This window comes from Pocillopora damicornis, chromosome 6 (assembly GCF_964200805.1).
Source record: "Pocillopora damicornis chromosome 6, jaPocDami1.2, whole genome shotgun sequence".
Classification (NCBI taxonomy): Eukaryota; Metazoa; Cnidaria; class Anthozoa; order Scleractinia; family Pocilloporidae; genus Pocillopora; species Pocillopora damicornis.
Window position 1 is genome coordinate 21,602,593 of NC_142675.1, and position 22,558 is coordinate 21,625,150.

Consider the following 22,558-nt stretch of genomic DNA (forward strand, 5'->3'; position numbering starts at 1 on the left):
TCCACACCCAGGCCCTCAAAAGTGACCAGTTGATAACGCAAAACTAGATCCTTTAAAAGCGCAACGCAAGAGGCCTTTCCTCCAAGACACTCATACATAATTTACCTTTCATCTTAGTCTCTTTGATCTGAGTTACCCTCTGCCAAGATACTGTCTAAATGCATTTAATTTTCACTTGTGATTCAGTTTGTCTGTTTCCACGAGAAAGGGGGGTCCATTAGAGATCTTCAAGTCTTCAAGTCGTTATCCTTTAAAAATTTTAATTTTTGTACTAACGCTTGCTTGAGGAAGGAGGATATTCTGACCAAAACCGAGTAAGACATTAGAATCTAAGTCACTCCGCGATGCAGATTAAGTTTTGAGACCTTCAATAAAATACGAAAGTTGAGTCATTTTCAAACCCAAGGTAACCCTCTTCTACTTTAAAAGCGGAATTTAAAAAAGGCGAGGAATTTTTAGGTTACTACAGTCACAAGTCACTGCAGTCGTTCTTAAGATCTTGCTTTTATTGAATGACTTTGAGACCAGCTCGTGTTAAAGTATCTTTTCTTAAATGAACACACATTGTACCTCCAGGATGCAACCTCGTTTCAATGTCTCTCTTCTACATGCCCACGCGGTCCCGCAGTAGGAAAGAACAGAGACCCTGGAAACTAGGTTGCGCAGAATATTGAAATTATTATCTTGTAAGCTATGATAACAATTTTATACAGAACAAGAGTTGACAGACACACGGGTAAAATAGTCTTTTCTTTTAATGGAAAAGAGAATTAAACTACTCCAGCGATGTATAATTTCGAAAAAATATATGTTTAGACTCAATTTTCATTGAAAAAAAAGTATTTGGTAAGTAGCCAGCTTTATTTTGATACGTCAGAAATCAAACTGATCGCAAAAATGAATTGGCTTTGTCAAAGAAGGCAGTAACAAACTTAACGTTTCGATAGAACTAACAAATGTTGTCTTATTTTTCCCGATGAAAGTAAGTAGGCATGATTATCATGTACTATAAATTGAAAACTAGAATTACAATCGACCAATCACAGAACAAAAAAAATTGAAGCTTAAATAAGCTATAATGCCCTATATACACCAGCTATTGATAAAAGCTGAATAGCAAAAATATAACTCAATTAATGAGCTTATGATACCAGAAAGTGATTTCTATTTCGCAACATATGTACAGGAAAGTTACAAAATAAATCAATTCATGATGAAGCTATCTACAACATTCGACAAAATTCTTTGGGACTCTGCTGCATTGAAAGAATTTCGCGCATAACCTTATTTGAAGAGAAACAAACATAGCTGAACAGAAAATGGGAAAAACGTAGAATCGAAGTTTCGTCATTGCCACGAACCTAGTCTCATACCCAGATCTTCCTCGTCCATTTTAGTTACAATTAAACGATAGGATCTGGGGACGAGATTATTACGAACCAACTTGGGATCAATTTCAGTATTGAGCAAAGGCGCACCTACCTCCCCTCCCCCCTTCTAATTCAACATCAACCCTACCTTGTTCTCAGTTCACTGTTGCTGAGTTAAAGGAGGGGTAGATGTGCAGTTGCTCGGTTATTACAATAATCCCCAACTTCCTTAATTTTAACTGTGCAAAATGAGAGGAGATCCCGGAGAAAACTGGCGAGTATTTTGGATGTCAACATCTATAGAAGGTCTCTAGTAAAATTTAGCAACCTTTACACCAAATCACGTTTCTTCCAGAATGTAACTGACAAAGTAGTTGATTTAGAGTGGCTACTGAAAAATTTGCCAATGCAACGAGTTTAGTGATATCATGGCGGAATTCTGAAGTCGACAATGTAAAGAGATCTTTTGGTTTTTCAGTTCCAAAACAAGCCTTACCTTCTTGTACAACAGTCTTGAAGACTGTGGTTTTACTCTCTGAAATCTACATTTTTTTGAAATGTTGTCGACATTCTTTACCCAATGCGATGGTGGATGTTTATGCGAAGCTACTGTTGATTTTTCGTTTACATTGCAGACTCCGTGTGACAAAGATCGGATCAACGCCTTAAATTTTGGTAGAAACCTTTTTGAGAGCTATACAAGTAGATCCTTCACTTTCTTCAAAAGTTAAGCAAAGCAAATAAAAATAGTTTCCCGAGCAAAAGTATACACAAAACTAAATATTTTACCCTTGCAAAAATTCCAAAAATATACATGCGCTTTTCATTTTTTTTTTCTTTAAGCCTTTTGTTTTTGTGTTATCAGCGTCCATCTCGAGCGATGTAAAAAAGCAACGTAAAAAAAGCAGATAGAAACAGAAACTATCGGAGAGCAATTTCCTCTTCGGTAAAACCGTCAATGCTTTCTCCAATTTCACTTTAACTTCTTCCTTGCCAGTTAAGTCCAGCCTTCGATATAATACTGCGTAATGGCACTCGTTTTCTTGCAGAAATCAAGTTATCAAGTATTAAACCATTTGCGTAAAACACAAATGCACTGTTTTTGATGAGCATTAATCCACCTAGAAGGTTTGAACCTCCCATGCGTCTTAAAGTCTGCAGTTTCTTTGGGTAAAGCTCGTTCAGCGTTTAAAGCAAAAGTGAATCTTTATCAAACTTGAAGATTCTTAGAGTTGTCTTCCAGAACTGTTTCAGCATGCATGGATTCATCAGCAAAATGTGACTCAGAACAAAGTCAAAAAGATTGATCTTTCTGATGCAGAGAGAAATATACTGATAGCTCGAACATGGATCCTTCAATTGACGAAGCGCACATACTGGGCAATATCGCGCTTGTTGCCTGAAAGGTCTGATATTTTGGTCTTATGCAACTGATTAAACAGCAAATGCTCCTCTGCTTCCTAACCCTCCATTATTCGCTCCTCGCGACAAAATTGCGACGCTTCTGCGCCACTTTTAAGTTCTTTTCGTTTTTTCCGGTATAACTCCCTTCATTTGCAAAGACTCCTTATAGTGCGTATGTAAATGGGTTTGCAAACTCCCAGACTGAGAGAACGCTTTGGAACATTGCCAGCATTTGTAGGGTTTCTCTCCTGTGTGAGTTCGCATGTGTCGCTTTAGGTCCGTGGAGCGTGCAAATGCCCTCGAGCACTCTTGACATTTGTACGGCTTTTCACCGGTGTGATTTCTCAAATGTCTTTGAAGGTCTGTAGAACGAACAAATGCTCGAGAACACTGCGTGCATTTGTAAGGACTCTCGCCTGAAATACAAAGGCAACCGTCAAACGATATTTTATCGCGACCAAATGTATTTAAGTATCACAACTTGAGCCACCTTATGACCTGTATCACCCCGCGTGCTTTTATTGAAAACTTTAAGATAAAAATCCCCGTTTGAGGGCCGCACGAGATGGAAAAAGCCGCAAGACCCCTCGAGATGCGAGCTGATCATGAGGAAAAGAAGTTAAAGAAAGAGGGATAGTCATGTGATAGAAAGTTTCTTGACTGCGCTAATTCGGGCTGAAAGGGAAATTGTATGGCTCATGATCATAACGCACGGATCTCGCTATGCTCGGTCCTTACGTTGATCCTCGAGCCAAATATTTCCCTTCCAGCCCTCCCACTCAGTCAATAAGTACATATCATTTACCTGTGTGTGATCTCATGTGCCTCCTCAAGTAACAAGGGTATTGAAATGCTTTACTGCAGTAAGAACACTTCCATGTGCGACCAGTCTTGTCAGGACAAACGTACTTAACATGACGCTCTAGGTAACTCTCGTATGCAAAGATCTTGCCGCATTTGTAGCACGTGTAACTCTCGTCGTCTTAAAATCAAGAGAAGAGAATCATCAGTTTAAATGCTATCTACTCGTGAAAGTTTTCAAGAAATAACTTAACCAAGATGTTGATGATTGTTTTGAATCTGAAGTCAAAGTGTTCAAACTCAGTTGAATCCCCTGCTCATTTTCGTCCGTTCCGTTCATCTCCATCGCCTTTTATCAATGTGGGCCAAAATTTTCCTTGGCTAAGTCTACGATTTCGTCCATAAAGCCCCCTTTTGTCCCGAAAATGTTGGTCTAGGCCATTCTTTACTGAACTTACCCGATTCCACTCTGCTAAGCTTCTTCTCCAAATACCACCTGAACAATTTTGTTCGTTTGTCTTCTTTCAAATGGACGCTTTCTTGCAGGTATTTTGTAATCTCTATCTGCGACACGCCAGTCTCCTCGATCAGTTCTTTTTCCAAAGCCTTGTTGTTTTCCATAAAATCTCTGATTTCTCGTCCAATGATTTCTTCTTTGCCCCTAAATGTGACATATATCTCTTAGTTAAGTAGAATACCTCTGATGGATCATTTTGATTGGACTGATTATCAACTTAAGTAAGTAAAATACTACTGCCGGATATTCGTCCGGCTTCCATCTTTAGCTTTGGAACGATAAAGAGAAACGCCTCTTCCTTCGAAAAGGATGCTGGTCCGTCTTACGTCACCTCCCTCCCCTCCCTCCTTGTTTATTGATTACTTTTTCCCAACAATTTTGTGGTGCCGATTCATTTTCCTAGATGTAAAATGAACTGTTACAGTATAGTGTCTTACGCCTATATACAATGCGGCTTCTCAGAGCTCGAATCCAGGTTTCCTAACCCAACGTCCGCGGGCTAACCTCTGAGCCATCGCGTTAATCGATAGGAGCTCCGCAAATTTGACAATTACCTAGTACAATTATAATTGAGGGGAAATCAGATCAATTCCATTGCGACACAACCAAAATCCTCCACCCCCAGCGGAGATAAATGATGACAGGTTCTTTGTGTATTTTGTTCACAAAATGTAGTTCAATTCCCTAAAAAAGATTTTTTTCTTTACTAATAAGGCTAATAAAAATTGTGATGAACTGGTGTTGTTTTTATCTAAAAGTCGTTTCTCAAAGAGGTTGGTGGCATTTATCAAAAGGGTTTACTGGAAGAGGAGATGACATTGAGTGAGATCACAAGAAATTTTTTCAAAACTTACTGTAGCATTTTTTCCAGCTCCTCCTCAAGTTTGTGGAGTCTTGTTGAGTTGTTTTCATTCACGGGATTTATCGAACGTCTCATAGCTTTACTCTTTCTCTCCTTTAGATCCTCGCATTTTTCCTCGGCTGTTTCATTTTCTTCAACGTTGACCTGTTCTCTTTTTACACTTGTTAAACTGTCGCTTACACGTCGTTTGAACTTCGTGTCATGCACTTTACGAGGTTCCTTAAAAGTCTCGCTTTCGTTTAATTCAGTTTCATGCACGTCGCCATCATTGATCTTCCTGTGGTCTACAGTAACGTTCTGGGTACAAAACTCGTAGTCTGCCCGTCGTAAGCACAGCTCAGCAAGCGTGTGTAATCCGCGCGTGTCGAGCGCGGGAAAAGGCACCGGCTGATTCCTCCCGTTATTGGTGCGGGGAATGTAAGAGTCCGCGTTGGCTTCCAAATTGCACTGGATGGCCACATCGCCTGAAAAAAAAATTAAAGTTTTGAACACGAAACAACAGAAAAAATATGCACTTACACAACCTACAATTTCTCCATTCACTCTGCTTTGGAAACTCTTTTCGGTGGCCAGTTTACATCATCAACTCAGATGATAACACCAAATAATCTTGTACTGCTCCCCGCCGACGCAGCACCACAGTTTCTTTAGGAACTTACCCTTCTATTAAAAAAAAGTTTATCGAAATAAAGCAAAAGAAAGCTCTTACAAGTGCTCTGCCCTTCCATGATCTGTCCTCTCGGTGAATTATCTCAGTGTTCAAAGCCAAGAAAAGTAAATTTTTTGAGGTGGGTTTATCTTCAAAATGGAAATATCTTCGACGATGAAGCTACACGGTCCTAATAACTTTGTACGTTTTACGTTCTGTGCGTTTACGCTGATCGCAAGTTCAAGTAAAGAGCTACCTCTCGCAAAATTTCATTTGAAAACTCCTTTGATTTTTGCTTCAAAAATGTGTTTTTCTCAAGGAAAACCTGCTAACTTAGAACTGTGGATGATTCAAAAGCTAAACCGGATCAATTCTATAGGGTTCTGGATAAAACTCCACCAGAAAAAGTCGAATCTATTTGTCACAGCCGGAAATCTCCAGTGAAATTAGATAACTTAAGATCTTTTTAAATAGAAAACCGCATACGAATGTTGTTTTGTTTGTTTTTTGCATTAATCTGAATTTATCATATGACACCATTTCCTACCTTACCTCAATTTTTTCCTCTTGGAGTGTTTGAGCGTGTGATGACGTGATGCGGGCTTAATTTTCACTGCATCGAATAACACAATTAACTTCCGAGCTACACCGATATTTTTGAAATTTTTTGTTAAAAAATAGAGAGGAAATATTTGTAAAAATTTCAAGGTCCTGATCTGAGCATTCTCGTGATTTAAATTAATTCGATCTGTCCCATATAGTGAAGATAAAAAGAAAATAACAATTGTCTTGCCATTTGATAGAGTAACTTTGATCACCTAACCCAATAACAGAAAAATCTAAAAATTTGTTGCTGCGTAATTAATGGTTCTGTTTCGAAAGACATGTGAAGAAAAATTGGATTTTCCCTCGCACTTAGTCTCTCTCCTATCGCATTTCATATCTACTTCTAAGTAGTGTGAATAAAGTGTACCTAGCTCAATATTGCGCTGGAATCTCCTCGGAAAGAATCCTCTTTTTACTGACGAGAGTAATTTTATTGAACAGGTTTTAGCATTTTGGTCGGTTTTAACCAGTTTAGACAAGTTTACAGCCCGGAATCGCGTCGAATCTAGAGGCTAGGAAGTTTAGTATGGACTACTTGTGATTTTCGGACCGTGAAGATCTTCCCTAATTGCCATTTTGAAGTTCAGGACTTTACAGGTGGTCATGTCAACAAAGTTTACCAACACTTACCGGTGGCTGATGAGCCCGGATTTGTCTGTTTCTCTGCTTCCTCAGCGATGTCTGATAACTCCTCATTTTCTGACAAACAAAAGAGAATTTTTTCTGCAAAATGAGTCGAGAAAGCTATTCTAGGAAGTTCGATTTAAAGAGTTTTAGAACACTAAACGCAAGGTTGAATTATTGATGCCAGGTAGTGATTTCACTACTTTTGCATACTCGCTCACTGAAGTAATCAGCGCTTGGAAAATCTCAAAGAAATTTGAGCGCTCCGAAGAAAAAATCACGATAAAAAAAGTTTTTTTTTCTTTAGCGTAAGAAACTAATTCAATATGAAAAACAATTGAATTTAACTCCTTTCCATCAATTAGTCAGAAATACTAAATCTGACTGACTTTCGCTGACCCAGCGAACCGCGGACTGACGCCTCAACAGAAAAATTAAAATAACTCGGAGAAAATGTTATGAAAATGAACAAAATTGCACTAGAAATGATGACATCGCACAAGTAAAAGCCTTCTTAATGGAAAGGCTCAGAGTTTCTTAGCTGAAAAACACGATTGACCTTTAATCTTGAGAAACCAAGTTGATCCCGGTGCGTTGGTATAACAGTACAGGTACTTACCCTGGTGTATATCCTCGGCTAACTTCCTCTTGTTGCGAGAGGCTTTTTTCACAAGGAAGGATTTTGGCATATCCTCTAGACTCGGACGCGTTCTTTCTCTTCAAACCAACTCCACTGCTCATCGAGCTTTAAGGCAACTTAAGGAGGAATCCCTCCCTCCTTGCCTCAAATGACGTTATCAACCGATTAGCCCTGTCTCCATTTGCGTCTCTGAGACTCACAAACCCCCATCAGGTATCACCATTAACAACGCGTAACTGATATCCTTACGATTTGCGCACGCGCAGGAGCAACCTGGCGTTTCAAAATAAACCTGGAAGTGCGCGTTCAGATTAAAGCTTGCAAACGTCTACTAAAACTTGGACGAAAATTCTAATTCTAACCGTGGTAGTATGTGATGAAAATAACTCTCCACAATTTTCGTGACAATCGATAGTGATGGTAAAATGTTGATGTTACACCGCTAGCTGTTTGGAGAAGTTTCGGTCCATCTGACCAAGCGGATTGAATAAGTTAGCAATTACGTCACAACCAGGTGTACGGTTAGGTAATAAAATTGACTGTCTTACGGTTAGAGTCATGCTCCCAGATTAACCGACTCTCAAATTTCAATTACTCACGGTTGGTGCCATTCACCCCTTTTTATTTTAGTCAGTAGACATTTTTTAAAAAAGGTTTTAAATCGGCTTCCTGCCGACGTCCCTTCGAGGTCCGCTAACATGCGGATATCTCGATATTTACCGGTATGATACTTGTTATTGGCTGGTTCTTGAATATCCCGCGCTCGACCCGTTTTTAGCAGTTGTTACGATGTCGAGCGGCGAGCCAGTGAGTAAACTTACAGGTGGCCGACAGTAACATGTGTAAACAGCGACTAGGCCCCGTGTGTTCAGTGTGATAAGGTCAGAATAAATTGAACAACACTAGCAGAGATCAATGTCAGCGTGGGTTGAGTGTCTATTCTACATGGATGAAATCACTGTCGAAATTCCCTCTTGTTTTAGAGATAATTTATCGAACTTTTCGTTAATAAAGATTGGGAAAGAACGCGATTGATTTTTGACGTAAGATGATCTGTTAATCTTCGACGTTTCTTCAATGCATAGTGCGTCTTTCAGCCGGAAGTGTTGTTAATACCACAAGCGACTTTTTGCCTTCCCAGTGTATGGCTATTTTCTGCGATAGATAGTTTGGTTGAACACAAATTTTTAAAGCTGAACACGAAGTTAATTTTGTATTTTAACCAGTTGCACTATTAAGCAGTGTTATGGAGCAAGATATCGTGTCAGAAACTAGGATCATTCGAACTTCTTTCAGAAACTTTTGTGCATGTGACGAATTCCAATCAATATAAAAAAGAGTCACGATGGGTGAAATTCATACTAAAATCAAAGCCGTCTTAAAATTTACATAACGAGCTTAGTTACCGACCCTAGATTTACTGAATGAATTAAAAATGCTGACAACTTTAAGAATTTAGATGACAAAGGTTAGCTGCCGATAAACCATTGCGCATCAAGAAGATTCTGTCTCCATGAAAACGTTAATTGAACATTTGATTGTAGAGGCAAGAATTCAATGCTCTCCTGGGTCCGTGCGGAAACGTTTTTGAAATCTTAAAGTGAGTTTTTTTTCAAGAACAATTTAAATTGCTTCCTCATATTTATTGCACTTCGTAAGAGATATATTTGAATCAAGCAGGTCATATGCATTAACAGGTTGCGTGTTAGAATTGAACGCGCATCGTCACTTGCAACACTGAGCTTTCCCTTTTCAACTATAGAACTTGAAAATAATTTATCTGTCTACAAAATTGGAAACTTTCACATCTAATCTCATGCTTAGATTTGGAAATTACGTCCAAATTCTTAGAAAAGAAAAATTCGCTGTTTTCCCAAAATAATCCAAATAAACAATTTTGGTCTCAAAGTTTATCGATGAGCATTCAGGTAATTAGGAAATAGAGAGAATGTTGTCCAATGCAGTTTCTCGGCTCAAACTTTCAGCGTTTATTCTCAATTAAGAAAACTTTGTTTTTACGATTTTCAGCTATCCACTTAAAGGAAAACCTTCCAGAGGATGATTCTTGAGACGTCATTTAAATCTCCGTGTTTAGTTTCTAATTGTGAATTGTTTTTTTAAGGCGAGATGACCGTATGATTAGGCAGTCAATGATCCGTGATAAATAGACAATTAGTGGGAATGTTTTCCACGAATTTGTCTTTAGCAACACTTAAATAATCTATTGGTACCTAACTAATTGGAGAAGCGTTGCAGCAGCGTTGAATGGCTCCACCACTCTGTGCTTTAAGTAACCTCTAAATGACTAAGGGAAACCGGCTTTGATTTGCCACCAACAACTTAGAACTATTTTGTAATGCCCCCAAAAAAGAAGCAAATTTTTGACGAATTGTTCCGGTTGTTGTGTTAATAGTTTTCTTCAAAATGGAACATAAGGGACAAAAAGAAAACCGACGGATTTGTGCGAAATAATTGAAATAAACCATGTTCATATCAAGCAAAACAAATGGTAATGGTCAGTCAAATGAAAATAAAAAATTGCGTGTAGCTGGTACCCGCTTAAAAATGATACGCTCATGCGCAGTGGCCTCAGCGGTTTTTTTCACGTTGCTCCTTGCACAAAGGAAACGAAATTAGCTTACAAAGGATAAATGGAAAGCAAACTCTGCTTCAACGTTTTGATTTACTTCGTACAGGATCTCAAAACAAATGCTTCATGAGGAAGCGGGCGATGTTGAATTGCACATGGCCTCTTATCGCATGACAGGACGGAAAACGCGTGCACTGTAAGTACCTCCCGTTGTCCCATACAAAGCCTTAGAAAACTTTTCTAAGGCTTTGTATGGGCTTTTTTTCTGGAGTATCTGGTAGCGCTCCAGGTTGCTTTAATATGCTTACCGCAAGGCGTCATAATCTCGCCATTTTGTGACAGAAATGTCGTTTAACTGAAAGTGAACCAGAACACCAACAGACCTATGCATGTCTCAATTTTCCGATGAGGGAATGTTAGGCATCAATGACACGTCATCGCTTGTCAAACTTTGTCAATGAACATGACGGCTAGGGAATGTTAGGCATCAATGACACGTCATCGCTTGTCAAACTTTGTCAATGAACATGACTTCCACTTACGTAATTGGCTCAAGATGTACTACTACCGATGAGGGAATAATAAATAAATCTGATCATAAGTCTGTGGCAGGTCGGGTGATATTGAAACGCGTGGAAAATGCATTTTACATTTAAAAAAACTTTACACTTGGAGGATTTCAATTGCTTTTTTTATTCTGGTAGTCCTTGCATAAACCTTGTACCCTGTTTCATCCACATTTATTCTTCGTAGTTGTACATTCACTGCGAACAAAGCTTTCCGGTTAATTTTTTATCGTTTTATCGCGTTGAGATAGACCGCTGTCCACTAAAATTTTCTACAACATTATATCGGTATGGAAACGCGGGCACAAACTCAGCCACAGGGAATCGAGTACCGAAGGCGATCGCTAACAAAAAGCGCGCGCTTGGTGCGTGGTTGGCAAAGCAATCATGCCACGACAATCTCGGGAAAATACAATCGAAGAAAAACGCAGGATGCGAAATCAAAGGAGGAAACGTAAACGATTGTCAAGGACAGCTAGGGAAAGGGAGAACAGAGAAATGAGAACACAAAAGGAAAGAGATGCATATTCTCGCGCTAAGGGATTGGCGAGAATGTATTACGGCAAATGGAAAGCATTAGTCGAACAGAATAAAAAGACCCTGGACAAAACCAAGGTAGGTACTCGGTTAGCGTCAAAATAGAATAAAATAGGTATCGGAAAATGAGCAGTTGGTTACAAAAAACGATATCATCGAATTGAAGCTGAACGTAAACAAACTAGCATTGTCTTGCATTGTACAAAACGTCCTGGGGTTGACTTCAACATAAACTCATAAGGGGAGGAGAGAGTGCAGCCCTCAAAATTCGTCTCCTTTCTATGATGAAATGAAAAAAAAACTACAGTCATTTTCGTAAAATAAGGCAGGGAATCCCCAATTGAAATTGCCACATTCTGAAATGATTTTGCGGGATTTCATTCATCATCATAGCATCTTGCTATGTAGTGTTGATCTTGCTCTACCAAGGATACAGATAAAAAAATGGCCAGGGATAGAAATTTCAAGGTCAGAAAAAAGTCAGGGAAATTAAAGTTTTTACACCACTGAGTTTCATACCATGCTGGAAGAAATATTTCAGATGATCTCAGCAATGTTTTAATGAAGAAGAGGAGGCTGGACATTTTGCATCCATTTCATCGGGGAATTTAATTTTTATCATGGATAGGTCAGTGCCTTAATAGTCGGGGAATTTTGGAAAGTTCTGTTTGTGGCAACCATGCCTACCCTCTGTGTATCTCTATCAACAGTGTTAGAGTTAAGTCTAAAATGAATACATAAAATACTTGGGTTGTATTAAGAAACAAGGAGAGACTTTGTCAAATGAGCCGCAGTTTATTATATGAAAGGGATAAAGTTTACCAATTAATATATTAACATAGGAATTACAATTTCCTCGATTGTGATTAGTTTTAAAAACTCCTGTTTTCCACAAATTCACTTGCCAAGTTGTTGTCGAACTGTTCAATAAGCTAAATACATTCATCATTGTAGTTTAAGTCAACCAATCACATTCAAAGTTGTAGTTTAAATCAACCAATCACAACCTTAGTTTCAATCGCCATAGAAACAGTGTACAGATTCCTAAATTGTGGCTTTCTTCAAAAACAAGAATTGGTTTCCCTTGAGCAATATTTTTAATTTGGAAATTGTAATTTTTGTGAAATTGTAATTTTTATGATTAATTAGTAAAAGGACTTTGTGTCATCTGTTTCGGTCTGTAATCATACTCGTGATAAACAAATTGGACTCCCACTATGCAGTCGTCTGATTTTTTTATCACTCATATGATTACAGACCAAAGACTACTTAGTCCTATTACCACTTATTACACAATCTAGCATGTGAATCTTATTAAGCTCACCAGCTTCACTTTTCCTCTGTTTATAAAATAAAATATTACTTTATTCCAGAATAGAGACAGGAATACAAAATCAGGACCACCCAGTAGCAAATTTGCCACTGTTAATTTAATTGATCCATCTGAGCTTCAACCAATCAGTGAAAAGGAATTAATACTAGGACAGGGTTCATATGGCCGGTGCATTTTAAAATCTTTCACAAGATTAAACGTTCTTGTGGTAGAAAAACAATGTCTGATGCAAAGCACTAGAGAGATGGTAAAGGAGGCACAAATCATGCAGACTCTCACACACAAAAACATTCCTGCAATAATAGGAATCCAGCTTGAAAGAGAGCCTATCTCTCTAGTGATGGAGTTCAAAGGGGAAGAAAATACACCCATAACAGTCAGTAAACTATTGTATTGCAAGGAATCCAATGGTATATTAGAGAGAGTTAACAGTTCACTGACGAGCAAAGACTGGCTGATCATTTGTCATGATATCACTGATGCTCTCGCTCACATTCACTCCAAAGGCTTTCTTCATTGTGATCTCAAATCAAACAATGTTCTTGTAACTGATAAACATGGCCAAATTATAGACTTTGGAAAGGCCTGTGACAGTTCATTTCCCCCAGCAAAGAAGTACACTTTTCACTATAGGCACATTGCTCCTGAAGTTCTGAACGGCACCCATTGTAGTAAAGCCAGTGATGTTTATTCCCTTGGCCAAATCCTGCATGAAGTAGCTACAAAGCAAGAAATTCCAATGTTACTTGTCAATGCTCAAAAATGCTTGGACATCAACACCACAAGGAGACCAACAACAACAGGACTAATGGCATCACTGGCCTCTTTAATATGTAGCCTTTAGGGGAAGTCAGGAATAAAGGGGATAGGGGTTAAATGAAAAAAAATTGAATTGAGAAAGATTCAGTGGGATAGTAAAACAACAAGGAGAGGTTGTGCTCTTTCCCAATATTTACTTTTGTGAAGATATTCAAGACGTGTATTGCTAGATAGGGATGACAAAAAGAGCCACCTGGCTTTTTCTTTCAATTGAGGACCTTCCTATACACAATAGTTTTGAACATACTCTACTTAAGAACATACTGTCCTATAACATAACCTTTCTTGCTAGTGATGAAGGCCTCACCTTGTAGTTTAGGTTGCAAGAAACTATAATATGAAGTATGAGTTGTTTTCAGTAACTCAGTGTCAAATTTTATGGTATAGTTTTCTGTAATAATAACTAATTATCATCATTATTGGCTTTCCAATGTTAGACATTAGCTACAAATTCTCAATGCCAATTTCTTGACCAATTGGAAGTAAAACCAAATATAACTTGCTTGCATATCTAAAAGTAAATAAACAAAGTTAAAACTGGGTGGGTTGCCTTGAGTACCCATCTGTTCTGGTGTGTTGTTTTCTGAGTTCTTAGAAATAAGTGCTGCATTGCACACTGTCTTAACTCTGGTGTAATTTTGAATATCAGAACCCCGAAGAATAGCCCTTACTAACAGACCTGGTGCATAACACAGTAGTTTGGGTGTGTTTCTATGCAACCAAATGATAGGGTTTGACCTGTTTTGAGACTTATCCGCGTCAATGGTACCATCCATCTAGTGTGTAAACATAGTACTTTTAAATGAATTCAGTAGACTTATTCATTTGATCATTATCATCTGCCACATAACTGTGTTCCCTATTACATTAGTGTTCACTATGAGATCTACAATGACATAAATGTAGGTAAAAATGGTATGATAAATTATTTGAGCCTAAGCCTTCTTGTAGTTGAAATATTGGGAAAGAAAGGAAGAAGAAGAAAATAATCAAGAATAGAAGGATTAGGCATATGCAAGATAACATTTTGTTTCCATTGTTACTTTAGCAAATCAGTATTCCTGTTGTGAAGATGTCACATCTTTTATCAGCAGGACTGCCAAGATGACTCATCTTTTGCCAGTTTCTGTTTGCTATTGTAACAATAACTCTTGCAGTCCACTGGCTAAGGCCAAAAATTAACTTAGGAATAAACCAAGAATGCTGTGGCTCAAAAAACTTTGTATTAGGACACTGCCAGCTTGAACCTAGGAGTCAGCATTTAGGTTTTGAGTTTAAGCAGAGACTTTTCCCTTTTTCTGAAATTTAAGATCTATTAGCAATCATTTTCACAAGCCAAAGCCAAAGCCTTCTCTTACAACTACTGATTGAAAAACCAAGGTATGTTAGTTAACATTTTCTGTCAATTATTAAGTTTCATTGTAGCAACTTCACCTTCACCTAACTTCTTCGAGCCAAGTGGCACAGAAGGCCTCATCAGGGACCGCGCAGCAAGTTTTCGAGTGGGGGGGCTCACCGGACTACTAGTAACTGGGTTTGAAGTGTTATAAAGAGCTTTTGTGTGCGTCGTTCGTTTTAAGTGAATTTTTTCCAGTACGGCCGGGATTCGCGCAAACGAATAGGACATGTGCCGCGATGACTAACATGAGATGTTAAACACGTACAAGTAGAGATTTTAAGCATTTGCGAAACACAAAGCTTTTTACTAGCGCAAAAAAAAAAAGAGACTCCTACCACTAACAAACAACTCGTGGTTGAAAGCCGGTTAAGACAACAGGACAACAGGCAAAATAATGGCGTCTTTTATTAAGATTAAAGAATCATATAACGACATTCATAACATAAACCAGGACTCCATTCAAGGGCGATGATACATTGATCTCTATAGTTTGAAAGGTTATGGAGTCGCATTACAACACTAACCAGGACCCCAATGACTGGCGATGATAAGTTGATCTCCTACAGTTTGACATGTTTTCACACATTACTAACAGACCCGGGGAAATAACGCTGCGGGAGATGATACTTGCAGTAAAAGCCATATCCGTCCTCTCATGTCTGCCATCGTTTTTGTTTTCTTGGTCTAATAACGTTCTCTCTCTGTTCCGTTGTGTTCATCATGTCAAGAGGTAAGCACGGCGAAAGGATCCTCTTGCTAAGGGGTATTTACTTTCCATGATCTAAAAACATCCATATTTTGCTTGGAAGATAATCGTGAAGACCCCGTGCGTCGAGATGATCGCTTATTAAACATTCATTGAAGCGTAAAACAAATTTATTAACATATTTCTCAAAGTGGCGCCTGAAGTCGCGCGTTCGATCGAGAGCCATCAGCACTGTCATTGAAATAGTAAACACATCAAAGCTGTCCTTTGCTTATCAACTCAGATTACAAAACTTAACTGTAAAAGAATCATTGCTTTAAGGGTATTGCACAGTACATTGGGTCGTTGAGATTTCCGGGTTCAAGCCCAGGACGGGTCGTTGAGTTGTGTCCCTGGAAAAAAAAGAAAAAAAAAACTCCAACCAGGGAGAATAGTAGGTAAGGGGGGAGTAAAATTATTCCTGGTCGCTTATTTTATGTCACGTAAAATGTTCTTGCCTAAGCAAGATTTGGCTTGAGCTTAGAATTGTCTCGATATGCCCTTACTAATCTCTTCTTTCGTTAGTGCCTCTAAAAATATATTTTTGTCCTTTTAATGCTGAGTTTGATTCGAAATTCTCTTTAATAAAAGTAACAACTATACTTTTGATAGGTTATTTGTCCTTCTTCGTCAGCCGAGGATTTGAAATCGTCGAAGAGGAAAGTAATTCGATCGAACGAAAACGCGAACTGCCCATCATCAACAACCACGGAGGAAACTTCAGTAAAAGAACTTGTAAAGAAGGGGATTTTGAAGATATCTTATTAGTTATTGTCTTTGTGGAAATCTTCTATGATTCCATTCCGTTACTGGAGCGACTTTACAGACATCGTTTTCCACATATAGTTTATTGCGGACCTACAAAGCCACCTGGAGACCAAGAGTACAAGATGATCGTGGTATCTATGCTTCACGGAGTCACAGCTTACGAGTGTCTGAGCACTGCAATCAGAACACAACCTCAATTTACGGGTTATTTGTTTATTAGAAGTGATTTGTTTTTAAATTTTTGGAGCATTTCAAATTTGAATAGATCTAGGATATGGGAAAGCTCTGAACAGCTTGGTTACCAGGTCATGTTTGAGCAACCGCGCGATTCCTGGATCTGGTGGTACACGCCATGGGGGCTAAAAGCTTGTGAGGAGGCCTATAAAGACTTTATTTTCCTGAATGACGCGCAGAAGCGTGCAATAATTGATAGCAAAGGGCAAGAGGAAAGTTCGTGGGACGTGGAAAACTTATTGAACGCTTTGCTATGGAATGGGCGTGGCTTAAACATGTGCTATCGAGGCTTTTCAAACCTATTTTATATTCCTTCAGAACAGGCCACTGCCTTTGAAAAACTGTCCACTGTTTTTCAAAAGCATCAGGTGTATATGGAAATAGCAGTTCCCACCATGATTAAAATGCTCGATCTGTCCGAAAAATCAGAGAAAATATCAGGAGTAGATATTGGATTTATTTACGGGGAGGAGCGCGCACAAAACGACGGTAGTTTATTTTGGCGATATATCTCGCGCAACATAAGTTATATTAGATCTGTTGTGCTAACGCGTAAATACTCTGCAGAAAAAAACTCAGTCGGGATGGTGGAAGTGTTGTTAAATCGATTTAACCATACAAACTGTTCAAATAGCTAGTTTATAGTGCGATCAATTTTTTATATCTAGAAATTAATTGTTGCAGGAGAAATATGTTCTAGAAACCACAAGGTTATTATCTCTACCATTAATAAGTGTTTATAAAAAATATTAATCGTTGTGTTCTGAGAACCTGAGGGGTGAAAATCCGACTCGGGTTTCACAACTTTGCTCGTGAATGACGTCCCTAAATTCAACTTACGTTCCAAGAACCACAACGCTCACTAAAGAAACTTCTGCCATGATTATTACGAAGACTACCTTTCTGGGTTCGTTTTTATAGCTCTTTGAATGTTGAAATAGATTGCATGGAGATCAGTGATAAAAGGAAAAGTGAGATTCAAAATAACAGCACACGTAGCAAAGATTAGCCACGTGGCACACGCATTCGCTCCGAGCTTTATGACAAGTTTCTTCAGTTTTTTGTCCACCTCATAAAGCCCATTGATTAAATGGACAGGATCCTCTCTCATCACGCTTTCTCTTGGCCAAGAATACTTCCTTGGGACTTCAGTTTCTTTTTCATATGCCATGAGGATTAATGTTCCCAGCCACAAATTTCCAAAAAACTTTAATTTTGATGGCAAACTTTCTAGGTTTGTGTATTTCTTTAGAATAATCGATGTCGTAACGTGATCTTTATAAACTGTAGCTGGTTTTTCCTAAGCTTAGAATAGCGAATTTATACCAAAAAAACAGAATAGAGGGGGAATAGAACTTGTGACCACCACTTTCAGAGATAAGGACAATTAGTAAGGAGATTGCTAACAGTGATTCATGGAGGAGAAATGGTAATGAGTGCTAATTTGAAAGACTGCTGACCATATTATGTTCCAAGAGAGGAAGACTGGTGACCAATGTGATGAAAAAGTTCCTTCTCATACATGTTCTTTTTATCTTTAAGCATTGATTTTCCTCCTCTCGAATCGTAGTAATTATATAACAACCAGTCGCAAGGCATTTCAAAGTAAAATTTCGCGAGATAACGACCCAGCATTCGAAGATTTTCGTCGTGGAAAAGCTTTCCTATAAACCCCCACATGCTGAAATTCAACACTTCCCACGTAACATTTCCTCTTTGATCAATAAATTTTCGTATTTGACTCAAAGTGTTGGGCTCAGTTGTGACATCATCTTCAAGATGCAAGTAGTAATTTGCAAGGCCATGACTGTAATAAAACATAAACACGTAATCCATGCTCTGTTTTGAACGCCAGTACATTCTGTCAGGCCCGTCGCTAAGAGTAGACGGAATTCCTTTCAAGCGAGGATAGAACGAGGGAGGAGCCGAAATTACATGAATTAAATTCATCTCCACGTATTTAATAAAGTTTTCTAATAGTTTCTTTTTGACGATCGCGCGGGCTGATTCTTCGGTGTCGGCGAGAAAAACAACAATTAAGATGTCTTTAAGGTCATCCTCCGAAACATTACTCGTCAAGAGCGAGTTTAAAGTTGCAGTCAAATAATTTTCCGTCTTGTTCTTGTAAGTTCTTTCGACAGTTGGAATTCCAATGGTTAGAAAAACTAAAACAAAAAGATTAGAAAATAATTGGCAAAGTTACATTTGATTAAATAAACCGCAATAAGGGATATAATCGTGATGCCTTCCATTTTGTACCTTTTCTCGTAAGTGGTTTTCCCAGCTCCCTCACACTTGTCTTCGTGATGATCTCCCCGTTTGGTGAACAAGACAAAACGTCCTTCACATTACAGCTTGCCTTACAACTCATACCTGAGAAGAGAACATCCGTTACTCTTAGACGTATCTTAGAATTATTTCTCCCCATTAACTCTGCCGTAACCCATTCATGTTAGAGACCTTTAGCAGCCAGGAAAGCAACGCCGAGGAAGACTTCGATTTAAAAGTGAACGTATATTTTTAGTTAGAATTTCGCGAATGACTGGATATGTTAATTTTCTCTTACAGCGCCACGCCTCAGCTTCAACATGACTTAAGTGCTCTGTGTTGAGTTTTAAATCGATGCTTAAAATACCGTCTAAGTTCCCGTTGTCAGATCACGAAAATGTTGGTGATCTTGCAGAGGACGGAAATGTACAAAGAAATGTACAAAGCTTTAAAACACTCGTGCTGAGCCATTGCTCTGCCTTTTATGTCCTTTGTTTTGCCACGTCCCCATTGCCGTCGCTGTCGTGGTTACTAGTGTAACAAGCCAATGAGAACTCGCAAAATCTCAAAGTGAATCATGCTCAACAAAGTTCGTAGATAAATTAATTTACGATTGGTCTTGGTTTTGCGACTTGTTGTTTGTGCGAGAATCAGCATGATTCTTTGTCTTAATTCAGAACCGGGGGGGGGGGGGGTGAATTTTGAACCAATCACAGCACTGTTTCCTCGAAAAACCCCTGACTACTTACTGGCGTCAGGTGGTTGAAATTTCCAGTTTAAATGAAGCATCAGTCCCGCTGTGAAAATCAGGAGAATTGTCTTGGAAGGCGAATTATTTCCTCTTGAATAACCAAGACATAACTTCAACTGTGAAGAAACAAAAACTTGTTCTAACATTTTGCAATACTCTATTCACAGACCGTCCATTTTCTCTTTGTTCATCTTCAAAGGTGCGAACGAAACTGACAGCCAAGAAGATTTGAAGAATGCGAACACTTGGGAGAAGGGGTTGGGTAAACTAAGAATTTTATCTTGCCCTGGCGTGTTGGTGGACTAAGTTTGCAATGAAAGTATTGACATTAAAAAATGGAGACTGAGCAATTATTGGATGAAGTTAATTGTTGAGCATAATATCATGATTTATCAACGCCGAGCTCTGAGTTACCTGCGGAAGCCAAAGGCTGAGGCAGATAACACAAACTCGAGGTTTGATAATTCATGATATCATGCAAAAAACGAATTCAATAATATTTTTATCATACATTTTTAAACTATTTGCAAGAGAAGATACTTCTCTCTGCGTTTGTAAAAGTATGAGACTTGGAAACTGGGCAGACTTTGAACTCGACTTAATGACTCAACATCCGCTGCAGACACTGGGTTATCATGTCAACTTCACACGCTAAAGTATACTGACTGTATGCTCTCTCGACCAATTAGAGTTTTCAAAGTAAGTCTAATGTGTAATAATAGAAATAACACCATAGGCAAATTCATTCAGTTTACCTTTACCATCCACCTCATGTTACCGACGTTTTCCTTGGAGTGTTTAATTAAGTGCGATCATGTGTCAGAGAAGAGACCTTTTATTAACGACTTTCTAAAGCACTATTGTTCTCACTTTCCAGATTTTTCTAGCGCCAAGAGGTCCAACTGTGGCTGCGATATCAAAAAAAAAGTTATGATTTTCTCTCTTTCATCTATACCTTTTTCCGAGAGAGCGTTGTGAAAGCTGAAAGAAATTGCGGATCACGAAACTTTATACTGAAACATTTTCAAATCATAGAAACCCTTGAATGAAGCTTTCAAGAATAAGTATTAAATGGCGATTTAAAATATTTCATGAAGAAATCAGTACCCGTTGTCTTTCAACTTTTTGCGCGCTAAAATGTTCTGGATCAATCTCAGTTGCAGAGCAACTGCGCAACCACCCTTCCTCTGACCCAACAACGAAAGCCAAGTCTATTTTGAAATGTGTCTCCAAAATGCCTGGAACTAACTCACGTATGAAGTAGTTTTTTATTAACAATATTGGAGATTTTTTACGTTTCTTACGAAGTTTTTTTTTAACTAGCCTTGAAAGAAATCAAATACCCATTGTCTTTCAGCGCCCATGATGAATAATTTCTCGATTGTTGCAGAAGCCAACAGATTGTACAGCCTTTTCATGCTTGAAACAATGTTATTTCGGAAATCAGTCAAATTTTTTTAGCTCTCAAAATTTATTTAATGGCCTGAATCACCATCATAACACAAATCAATAAAATTTTAGAGATGGCGATTGTCATCATTCGAAAGAAATTTATCGGAACAAAACATTTAGTGAATACGGTATTCGCCATAGTTGGTCTGAGAACTGCGTCCTACCTTCCGAGCGTTGTTGACACACTTGATCTGGAGGAGTCTTCACTTATTTCAGTTTTCCAAATTCAAAATTGTCTCTGTGTAGCGAAAAACCTGTCGTCTGCATCAAATACATCTTCTTTCGGTCACCTCCGAACTTATCAAAAGTAATTTATGCAAAATTCACGCTATATTTGTTAGAAATAGCGATCAGTGAGTTTTCGTTACCGTGGATTTCAATTTTTTTTTGAAAAATTGTAATTAGCAACAAGTTCAGCGTCGAAATAGCGTGAATCTATGAGATAAATCACACCCTGGAAATGTTGATTTTTGCTTGCTCTCTGATAGAAATTCACCAGAGTTATGTCCCGCTTTTGATTGATTGATAACTTTGTAGATTCCTTCAGCATGCTTATTTTACAAGCAAAATATCTAGTTCTGCCTGGCTCCTAAGAAAGCCTGCTTTCCAAGGTTGCCGTGTCTCATTCGAAGCTATGATGACGTAGCATGCGTTTGAATTCATTTTAGGAAGCCGCACAACGCAGATCTTGGGATAGGCCGTTCCAAAATGTCTCCAATTTCCGCTTCGCACTCTACACCTGGGTATGTCGGCGCAAGAGAACACTTCTTCTTGATTACTGCCAATTATGCTAAGACCTAGTTATTGTTCGACAGACTCAGACCCCATTCACACAAATGCGTTTCCGAAACGCTCCGTTTTCGTCTTATTAAAAACGCATCGATTTCTTTGCGTCCACATGAGCGTTTTCATAGCGTTTTTGAATATCCACACTAAGACACGCGAAAACGCATACAAAACATGAATTAATGTACTCGTCAAACTGCGCATGCCTGAGCGAACGACCTTTTGCTTCCCTTTAGCTTACTTGTCCGAGTCTTGAGTTGCGAACCATTTGAGAGAACCAATGTTCAACAAAAGGTTGAATGACGCAATATTAAGCTCCAAACAAGCAATTAAGCAAGGCAACAACATTAAAAACATATCCATACGCTCATCCGTCTTATTTGTTTCGAATTTGAGACGAGAGGCCTGGAAATAAGGTTGCACGACGCTATGGCGTCATCCAACGTCCTCGTTTTCGAAAGGAGGACGTCTCCGTTTTCGACCGTCTTTACTAAAACTACCCATCTGATAAAGCCAAATCATCTTGTAACACCCTCCACCGAAGCAGCACCACATTTTCTTTAGAAAATTACACCCCTTATATTGTCACTGTGTTGTGTTGCCTTACCCCGGAAAGTTCACATTAAACTTGTGCTCTGTTTGAGATAGCGGCACATATGAGCGTGTGACAGACAATCTGAAGCACAAAAGGTTCAAAATTAGAGAAAACTTTTATATCACAGTCACCCACTGGAAATAGACCGCTCAAAACGGGTCGACCACTGAAGACATGTTCCACAGATTTGGGGTATTAAAAAAAACGTAAACTGAATCTCGCTCAATAATACTATTTACTTT

At 38.6% G+C, this 22,558-nt stretch overlaps 4 protein-coding genes across 6 annotated transcripts; 2 read left to right on the forward strand and 2 right to left on the reverse strand.

Moving 5' to 3' along the window:
- Nucleotides 1-737: 737 nt before the first annotated feature.
- LOC113678679 (uncharacterized) lies at nt 738-7,936 on the reverse strand. Of its 2 annotated transcripts, XM_027195576.2 has the most exons (6): nt 7,453-7,936; nt 6,840-6,908; nt 4,947-5,418; nt 4,034-4,236; nt 3,580-3,756; nt 738-3,190 (listed from the first exon to the last, which is right to left on the reverse strand). In XM_027195576.2, the coding sequence occupies exons 1-6, from the start codon at nt 7,520-7,522 to the stop codon at nt 2,886-2,888; spliced, it is 1,296 nt and encodes a 431-aa protein (XP_027051377.2). In that variant the 5' UTR covers nt 7,523-7,936; the 3' UTR covers nt 738-2,885. The 2 variants fall into 2 exon arrangements, with proteins under 2 accessions (XP_027051377.2, XP_027051380.2); XM_027195579.2 differs by lacking the exons at nt 6,840-6,908; nt 7,453-7,936 and adding an exon at nt 5,664-5,817.
- A 2,140-nt stretch (nt 7,937-10,076) lies between these two features.
- On the forward strand, nt 10,077-17,173 carry LOC113678681 (uncharacterized). 2 transcript variants are annotated; one of them, XM_089210046.1, is made up of 3 exons: nt 10,077-10,234; nt 15,376-15,447; nt 16,075-17,173. In XM_089210046.1, the coding sequence occupies exons 1-3, from the start codon at nt 10,183-10,185 to the stop codon at nt 17,100-17,102; spliced, it is 1,152 nt and encodes a 383-aa protein (XP_089066172.1). In that variant the 5' UTR covers nt 10,077-10,182; the 3' UTR covers nt 17,103-17,173. The 2 variants fall into 2 exon arrangements, with proteins under 2 accessions (XP_089066172.1, XP_089066171.1); XM_089210045.1 differs by lacking the exon at nt 10,077-10,234 and having other exon boundaries at nt 15,112-15,447; nt 16,097-17,173.
- LOC149044414 (tyrosine-protein kinase TXK-like) lies at nt 10,885-13,887 on the forward strand. The gene is made up of 2 exons (XM_089210047.1): nt 10,885-11,244; nt 12,540-13,887. The coding sequence occupies exons 1-2, from the start codon at nt 11,017-11,019 to the stop codon at nt 13,341-13,343; spliced, it is 1,032 nt and encodes a 343-aa protein (XP_089066173.1). The 5' UTR covers nt 10,885-11,016; the 3' UTR covers nt 13,344-13,887.
- LOC113678682 (alpha-1,3-mannosyl-glycoprotein 4-beta-N-acetylglucosaminyltransferase C) lies at nt 17,060-21,926 on the reverse strand. The gene is made up of 5 exons (XM_089210048.1): nt 21,100-21,926; nt 20,239-20,391; nt 19,482-19,599; nt 18,724-18,837; nt 17,060-18,629 (listed from the first exon to the last, which is right to left on the reverse strand). Exons 2-5 carry the CDS (start codon nt 20,254-20,256, stop codon nt 17,929-17,931), a joined length of 951 nt encoding a protein of 316 aa, XP_089066174.1. The 5' UTR covers nt 20,257-20,391; nt 21,100-21,926; the 3' UTR covers nt 17,060-17,928.
- Between the last annotated feature and the right edge of the window lie 632 nt (nt 21,927-22,558).

What these genes read in the sequence shown, in the direction of transcription:
- LOC149044414 (XM_089210047.1), top strand. Translation starts at nt 11,017, where the DNA reads ATGCCACGACAATCTCGGGAAAATACAATCGAAGAAAAACGCAGGATG. An exon ending in AGACCCTGGACAAAACCAAG is followed by an intron (nt 11,245 to 12,539) that starts GTAGGTACTCGG and finishes ACTTTATTCCAG; the next exon opens with AATAGAGACAGGAATACAAA.
- LOC113678679 (XM_027195576.2), bottom strand. Translation starts at nt 7,522, where the DNA reads ATGCCAAAATCCTTCCTTGTGAAAAAAGCCTCTCGCAACAAGAGGAAG. An exon ending in AGCCGAGGATATACACCAGG is followed by an intron (nt 6,909 to 7,452) that starts GTAAGTACCTGT and finishes TTTGTTTGTCAG; the next exon opens with AAAATGAGGAGTTATCAGAC. An exon ending in GAGCTGGAAAAAATGCTACA is followed by an intron (nt 4,237 to 4,946) that starts GTAAGTTTTGAA and finishes TGTCACATTTAG; the next exon opens with GGGCAAAGAAGAAATCATTG.
- LOC113678681 (XM_089210045.1), top strand. Translation starts at nt 15,290, where the DNA reads ATGTTTTCACACATTACTAACAGACCCGGGGAAATAACGCTGCGGGAG. An exon ending in TGTGTTCATCATGTCAAGAG is followed by an intron (nt 15,448 to 16,096) that starts GTAAGCACGGCG and finishes CTTCTTCGTCAG; the next exon opens with CCGAGGATTTGAAATCGTCG.
- LOC113678682 (XM_089210048.1), bottom strand. An exon ending in ATTTCAACCACCTGACGCCA is followed by an intron (nt 18,838 to 19,481) that starts GTAAGTAGTCAG and finishes TTCTCTTCTCAG; the next exon opens with GTATGAGTTGTAAGGCAAGC. An exon ending in AAAACCACTTACGAGAAAAG is followed by an intron (nt 18,630 to 18,723) that starts GTACAAAATGGA and finishes TTTTTGTTTTAG; the next exon opens with TTTTTCTAACCATTGGAATT.